The sequence below is a fragment of the Carassius gibelio genome, chromosome B3, assembly GCF_023724105.1.
Source record: "Carassius gibelio isolate Cgi1373 ecotype wild population from Czech Republic chromosome B3, carGib1.2-hapl.c, whole genome shotgun sequence".
Taxonomy (NCBI): domain Eukaryota; kingdom Metazoa; phylum Chordata; class Actinopteri; order Cypriniformes; family Cyprinidae; genus Carassius; species Carassius gibelio.
The window spans coordinates 51287713-51295612 of NC_068398.1; the positions used below are offsets into that span (position 1 = coordinate 51287713).

Genomic DNA, 7900 nt, shown 5'->3' on the forward strand with positions numbered 1-7900 from the left:
CGTTCATGTTAATTAATACATTAATGTTAACAAACCATCTCATTGTAAGGAGTTACCATAAATATTTATTCCTCACTGTTGAACTTGACCATATTTTCTCTCTTGATATTTCATAGGAGCTACAAAGAAGATGGAGAAAGCCAGAGTATTGTGTCCTGCGTTTATCCTTCTGTTCGTTGGGTGAAAAAGGACAAACTGAAAGACAAAAAATAATTTGACTACCGCCCCCCCAAGGTTTCTATAGTATATCGATAAGGCCACAATAACCGTGATATGAAAAATCTACTATCGTGACAGCCCTATTTAATGGTATATGTGTCTAAAGTGTGTTAGAGATTTAATCTGGATCTTGATTATCCCTGCGATTTGTTTGGTCAATGGAACAGGAGTCTATATTATACATGTATTTTGTAATTGTGTTTATATGAATTTTTGTTTTTTGGGTGGATGTGCAAAATGTAATGGAAAAAGTATTGCTTCCCAGTAAAATAACTTTGATACGTATGCGTTCAGATGAATGTAATAACTTTTTATTATTTTGGGTAAGGTATCGGTTCAAGCCAAATTTCATCCATTTTCTTCAGGAGACTTGAGGACTACCGCACCAGTTTGGAGAACATCGTTAATAAAAACAAGACTTGTAATTTTTTTTTAATACAGTTGTTGATTTACTGAATAAATGGTTTGCACACTCTTGTACATTTACTGTTGTAAATTTTGTTCTGGATAATTTTAAGAAAAAAAAAATAAAAGATTAAGAAGAACCGGCACGCACCGCTTCGGTCTGTCTGATGTGACAAAGACAGTGCACCACACAAACAGATTTTCAACCAGAGTCTCGACTGAACACAGGAAATCTCGCGAGACTTCAGAATAATCATGGCGGACGATATGCAGGAAGAAATTGCAATGATAGTGTTTGGAATGATTTTATACACGACACGTCGTATAAACATTTGTGCTGTTGCCACAAATCAACAAGATGATCCTCCATCTCTGCTGTCCGCAACAATTTCACTTTGTGCTGCGCCATGACGGCTTCAGTCTTCCATCATCTCGCTTTCTGATTGGATACGGTTTCGTTTCACGTGATAATCTCCAGAGCGTGCACGCATTTTTCCTCGGGCTTCCCCCCCACACATCAGGATTCTGATCGTAAATATTAAACGTGTTAAATATTTACGATTCGCGATCGGGGCGTCTCCGATGTTCTTCCGATCAGATTCGGACACTCGTAACACACCTCACGGCAAGAGAAAATCAGATAACATAATCTGTAGAACAGTCAAGATAATCGGGACATAGCTATGATTGTCGGAAGGGGAGAAATCGGCCCAAAATCAGACCGATTATCTTCTGGCGTGTACCCAGCGTAAATTTATGACATGGCTAGAACGTAGCATTCAGCAGGTCCAACCCCAATCATACACACCTGAACAAGCTAATCAAGGCATTTCAGATTACTAGAAAGCTACAGGCAGGTGAGTTTGATCAGGGTTGGAATTAACCTGTTTTCCTTCAATCTTTAAAATCCCATTTTACAGAAGTTGGTATTGCAGCAACAAGTAATCGTTTTAGTTTTGTGTTCTTTGCTGTCTGCTTGTCCTGACGCACCGATTCACTGCATTTTCCAGCAGAGATCACAGGCTGGGAGGATGACAGCTCGAATGTATTTCTCGTTGATTGCTGTTTTTTTCTGTCTGTTTGGATACTTCAGCATAGCTCGCGCTATTCAAAGACGAACCACAGGTGAAAAGATTTGTTAATTTCATTACAGAACCTGAAGAAATGCAGAAATGAGTGACTTTCAGTCTTTGAAAATAGTTAACATCGCTTATGAATGCGTAGTAGGTTTTAAACCGCTTTTGATATGAAGCAGACAAATGCATAAACTTTGTATTTCGGTTTGAGACCCATTGCAAAACCACAGATTTACAAATGGTGAAACCGCACTCCCCTTATAATCCTCTTGAATTCTCTAGTGGATGGTTTCTGTCCGGAGAGGCTGATGGTCGAACCATCCCATCGAGGCTGTTCCTCTGATGAAGACTGCCCTGGAGGGCACAAATGCTGTCGATTTGAATTTGGGCCTGTTTGCGTGCTGCCTGTTTTCAGTGAGTTTCAGTTAATAATCGATGCTAAGGTTAAACTCACACACACACACATACTAGTAACACTCTGGATTCAATGTAAGTCCTAAGCAGAGAGTTTGCCTTTAGTTGTTCTCTAAAGTCGGATTGAAATCATCCCTTGGGATGGCTTTAAGGACCGGATGGATTTACAAAATAAAAAGGAATAATGCTTCAAACAGTGGTTCTCAATTCCAGTCCCGGGGACCCCTTGCTCGTCCCTTGCTAAAGCCATCCCTTTGCATGTCCCCCTTATTTAACACCCCAGATTGTGATCATCAGCTTGTCAGGAGAGAGATCCAGGAACTGGACCAACAAGCTGATGATTTCAATCCGGTGTGTTAAGTAAGGGTGTTCCATGACTGGAATTGAGAACCACTGACTTGGAATGGAATTCTTTCTTTAGATAAAACTTGCCATTCACCAACCCTGATCAAAGCCGCCTACCTCAGATTTTTCTAATGATCCCAAAGACATTGACTGGCACTGATTAACATGCTCGGGTGTGTTTGACTAGGGTTGGAGCTAAACTCTGCAGGAATGTGGATCTCGAAGTCCAGATTTAAGGATCTCTGGTCTATATGCACAAACTAAAGCTGACTATCTGTGTTCATGCAGTGAAGCCAGGTCAATGTCCCATACCGGAGATGATCCCACTCTGTGCTGATAGCTGTTTCAATGATGGCCAGTGTCCTGCCACACAGAAATGTTGCCCAACCACCGGTGGCTTTGCATGCAGTGAACCGCGTGGCCAGGGAAGAGGTCAGGCAACTTGCCATGGAAACGGTTCTGGCCAGGGAAGCGGCTATGGCCAGGGCGCGGGTCAGGGAAGCGGCTATGGCCAGGGCGCGGGTCAGGGAAGCGGCTATGGCCAGGGCGCGGGTCAGGGAAGCGGCTATGGCCAGGGCGCGGGTCAGGGAAGCGGCTATGGCCAGGGCGCGGGACAGGGCGCGGGTCAGGGAAGCGGCTATGGCCAGGGCGCGGGACAGGGCGCAGGACAGGGAAGCGGCTATGGCCAGGGTGCGGGACAGGGCGCAGGACAGGGAAGCGGCTATGGCCAGGGCGCAGGTCAGGGAAGCGGCTTTGGCCAGGGTGCAGGACAGGGTGCTGGCCAGGGAAGCGGCTATGGCCAGGGTGCAGGAGCTGGACAGGGAAGTGGCGCAGGAGTTGGACAGGGAAGCGGCTATGGCCAGGGTGCAGGAGCTGGACAGGGAAGTGGCGCAGGAGTTGGACAGGGAAGCGGCTATGGCCAGGGTGCTGGAGCAGGACAGGGAAGCGGCTATGGCCAGGGCGCTGGAGCAGGACAGGGAAGCGGCTATGGCCAGGGCGCTGGAGCAGGACAGGGAAGCGGCTATGGCCAGGGCGCTGGAGCAGGACAGGGAAGCGGCTATGGCCAGGGCGCTGGAGCTGGACAGGGAAGCGGCTATGGCCAGGGCGCAGGAGCTGGACAGGGAAGCGGCTATGGCCAGGGCGCAGGAGCTGGACAGGGAAGCGGCTATGGCCAGGGCGCAGGAGCTGGACAGGGAAGCGGCTATGGCCAGGGCGCAGGAGCTGGACAGGGAAGCGGCGCTGGAGCAGGACAGGGAAGCGGCGCTGGAGCAGGACAGGGAAGCGGCTATGGCCAGGGCGCTGGAGCAGGACAGGGAAGCGGCTATGGCCAGGGCGCAGGAGCAGGACAGGGAAGCGGCGCAGGAGCAGGACAGGGAAGCGGCGCAGGACAGGGAAGCGGCGCAGGAGCAGGACAGGGAAGCGGCGCAGGAGCAGGACAGGGAAGCGGCGCAGGAGCAGGACAGGGAAGCGGCGCAGGAGCAGGACAGGGAAGAGGCGCAGGAGCAGGACAGGGAAGCGGCTATGGCCAGGGCACAGGAGCAGGACAGGGAAGCGGCGCTGGAGCAGGAGCAGGACAGGCAAGCGGCGCTGGCCAGGGCGCTGGAGCAGGACAGGGAAGCGGCTATGGCCAGGGCGCTGGAGCAGGACAGGGAAGCGGTGCAGGAGCAGGACAGGGAAGCGGCTATGGCCAGGGCGCTGGAGCAGGACAGGGAAGCGGCGCTGGAGCAGGACAGGGAAGCGGCGCTGGAGCAGGACAGGGAAGCGGCGCTGGAGCAGGACAGGGAAGCGGCGCTGGAGCAGGAGCAGGACAGGGAAGCGGCGCTGGCCAGGGCGCTGGAGCAGGAGCCGGACAGGGAAGTGGCGCTGGAGCAGGAGCAGGACAGGGAAGTGGCGCTGGAGCAGGAGCAGGACAGGGAAGTGGCGCTGGAGCAGGAGCAGGACAGGGAAGTGGCGCTGGAGCAGGAGCAGGACAGGGAAGTGGCGCTGGAGCAGGAGCAGAACAGGGAAGTGGCGCTGGAGCAGGAGCAGGACAGGGAAGCGGCGCTGGCCAGGGCGCTGGAGCAGGACAGGGAAGCGGCGCTGGCCAGGGCGCTGGAGCCGGACAGGGAAGCGGCGCTGGCCAGGGCTCTGGAGGCGGACAGGGAAGCGGCGCTGGGGCAGGAGCCGGACAGGGAAGCGGCGCTGGGGCAGGAGCCGGACAGGGAAGCGGCGCTGGCCAGGGTGCTGGAACAGGAGCAGGACAGGGAAGTGGCGCTGGAGCAGGAGCCGGACAGGGAAGTGGCGCTGGAGCAGGACATGGAAGCGGCTATGGCCAGGGCGCAGGAGCTGCACACGGAAGCGGCGCTGGAGCAGGAGCAGGACACGGAAGCGGCACTGGAGCAGGACAGGGAAGCGGTGCTGGCCAGGGAGCTGGAGCAGGACAGGGAAGCGGCGCTGGAGCAGGACAGGGAAGCGGCTATGGCCAGGGCGCTGGAGCAGGACAGGGAAGCGGCGCTGGAGCAGGACAGGGAAGCGGCGCTGGAGCAGGACAGGGAAGCGGCGCTGGAGCAGGACAGGGAAGCGGCGCTGGAGCAGGACAGGGAAGCGGCGCTGGAGCAGGACAGGGAAGCGGCGCTGGAGCAGGACAGGGAAGCGGTGCTGGAGCAGGACAGGGAAGCGGCTATGGCCAGGGAGCTGGAGCAGGACAGGGCAGCGGCGCTGGAGCAGGACAGGGCAGCGGCGCTGGAGCAGGACAGGGCAGCGGCGCTGGAGCAGGACAGGGAAGCGGCGCTGGAGCAGGACAGGGAAGCGGCTATGGCCAGGGCGCTGGAGCAGGACAGGGAAGCGGCGCTGGAGCAGGACAGGGAAGCGGCTATGGCCAGGGCGCTGGAGCAGGACAGGGAAGCGGCGCTGGAGCAGGACAGGGAAGCGGCTATGGCCAGGGCGCTGGAGCAGGACAGGGAAGCGGCGCTGGCCAGGGCGCTGGAGCAGGACAGGGAAGTGGCGCTGGAGCAGGACAGGGAAGCGGCTATGGCCAGGGCGCTGGAGCAGGACAGGGAAGCGGCGCTGGAGCAGGACAGGGAAGCGGCGCTGGAGCAGGACAGGGAAGCGGCGCTGGAGCAGGACAGGGAAGCGGCGCTGGAGCAGGACAGGGAAGCGGCGCTGGAGCAGGACAGGGAAGCGGCGCTGGAGCAGGACAGGGAAGCGGCTATGGCCAGGGCGCTGGAGCAGGACAGGGAAGCGGCGCTGGCCAGGGCGCTGGAGCAGGACAGGGAAGCGGCTATGGCCAGGGCGCTGGAGCAGGACAGGGAAGGGGCGCTGGAGCAGGACAGGGAAGCGGCTATGGCCAGGGCGCTGGAGCAGGACAGGGAAGCGGCTATGGCCAGGGCGCTGGAGCAGGACAGGGAAGCGGCTATGGCCAGGGCGCTGGAGCAGGACAGGGAAGCGGCGCTGGGGCAGGAGCCGGACAGGGAAGCGGCGCTGGGGCAGGAGCCGGACAGGGAAGCGGCGCTGGGGCAGGAGCCGGACAGGGAAGCGGCGCTGGCCAGGGTGCTGGAACAGGAGCAGGACAGGGAAGTGGCGCTGGAGCAGGAGCCGGACAGGGAAGTGGCGCTGGAGCAGGACATGGAAGCGGCTATGGCCAGGGCGCAGGAGCTGGACACGGAAGCGGCGCTGGAGCAGGACACGGAAGCGGCACTGGAGCAGGACAGGGAAGCGGTGCTGGCCAGGGAGCTGGAGCAGGACAGGGAAGCGGCGCTGGAGCAGGACAGGGAAGCGGCGCTGGAGCAGGACAGGGAAGCGGCGCTGGAGCAGGACAGGGAAGCGGCTATGGCCAGGGCACTGGAGCAGGACAGGGAAGCGGCTATGGCCAGGGCGCTGGAGCAGGACAGGGAAGCGGCGCTGGAGCAGGACAGGGAAGCGGCGCTGGAGCAGGACAGGGAAGCGGCTATGGCCAGGGCGCTGGAGCAGGACAGGGAAGCGGCGCTGGAGCAGGACAGGGAAGCGGTTATGGCCAGGGCGCTGGAGCAGGACAGGGAAGCGGTTATGGCCAGGGCGCTGGAGCAGGACAGGGAAGCGGCGCTGGAGCAGGACAGGGAAGCGGCGCTGGAGCAGGACAGGGAAGCGGCGCTGGAGCAGGACAGGGAAGCGGCGCTGGAGCAGGACAGGGAAGCGGCGCTGGAGCAGGACAGGGAAGCGGCGCTGGAGCAGGACAGGGAAGCGGCGCTGGAGCAGGACAGGGATGCGGCGCTGGAGCTGGACAGGGATGCGGCGCTGGAGCAGGACAGGGAAGCGGCTATGGCCAGGGCGCTGGAGCAGGACAGGGAAGCGGCGCTGGAGCAGGACAGGGAAGCGGCTATGGCCAGGGCGCTGGAGCAGGACAGGGAAGCGGCGCTGGCCAGGGCGCTGGAGCAGGACAGGGAAGTGGCGCTGGAGCAGGACAGGGAAGCGGCTATGGCCAGGGCGCTGGAGCAGGACAGGGAAGCGGCGCTGGAGCAGGACAGGGAAGCGGCTATGGCCAGGGCGCTGGAGCAGGACAGGGAAGCGGCTATGGCCAGGGCGCTGGAGCAGGACAGGGAAGCGGCGCTGGAGCAGGACAAGGAAGCGGCTATGGCCAGGGCGCTGGAGCAGGAGCAGGACAGGGAAGCGGCTATGGCCAGGGCGCTGGAGCAGGACAGGGAAGCGGCGCTGGCCAGGGCGCTGGAGCAGGACAGGGAAGTGGCGCTGGAGCAGGACAGGGAAGCGGCTATGGCCAGGGCGCTGGAGCAGGACAGGGAAGCGGCGCTGGAGCAGGACAGGGAAGCGGCTATGGCCAGGGCGCTGGAGCAGGACAGGGAAGCGGCTATGGCCAGGGCGCTGGAGCAGGACAGGGAAGCGGCGCTGGAGCAGGACAAGGAAGCGGCTATGGCCAGGGCGCTGGAGCAGGAGCAGGACAGGGAAGTGGTCAAGGGAAGTGTCGGGGATGTGGCAAAGGTCAATGTCGCCTTTAGGGACATGTTCATGGGAATTTTGCATAATACTTTCTGGGGGTCTTTTCCAATTCTTTTGTTCAGATGTCATGTTTTCCCTGTTTGCTCAAACTGTTTAGAAAGATTTTCTGACTCTCTCTACCACTACTATCACCTCAAATAAATAAAAAATTGCTTGATTTGAAGAGTTTGTGTTTGGTATCATTTTGCTCTCACATAACCGCTCTCTGGCATCAGTGCTGTAAGTTCCTCTCCCCGAGTACTGGACAATTAGCAAATTATGATCTATCTTTTTTGCCAATTTAAAAGAACTGTTTTGTGTATTTAAATTTATTCTTGGGTAGCTGAATAGTCTGCAGCCATTATTCCAGTTGGAAGTCATTGTATTATGCCGATTTGGTGCTCTAGAAACCTTTCATGAATGCTGAAATTGGTTCCATAAGTTCTTGTGATTCTTGAGGCAATACATTAAAGATGGCATGTTTCTAAGAGACG

General features: G+C 57.3%; 1 protein-coding gene across 1 annotated transcript in view; it reads left to right on the forward strand.

Moving 5' to 3' along the window:
• LOC127951887 (fibroin heavy chain-like) overlaps window positions 1-7590 on the forward strand; it is a 58090-nt gene extending 50500 nt beyond the window's left edge. Inside the window, exon 2 of the mRNA XM_052550021.1 lies at window positions 4459-7590. Coding sequence (XP_052405981.1) covers window positions 4459-7426 — 2968 coding nt within the window. The 3' untranslated portion in view covers window positions 7427-7590. The remainder of the gene's footprint in view (window positions 1-4458) is intronic.
• Window positions 7591-7900: the final 310 nt, after the last annotated feature.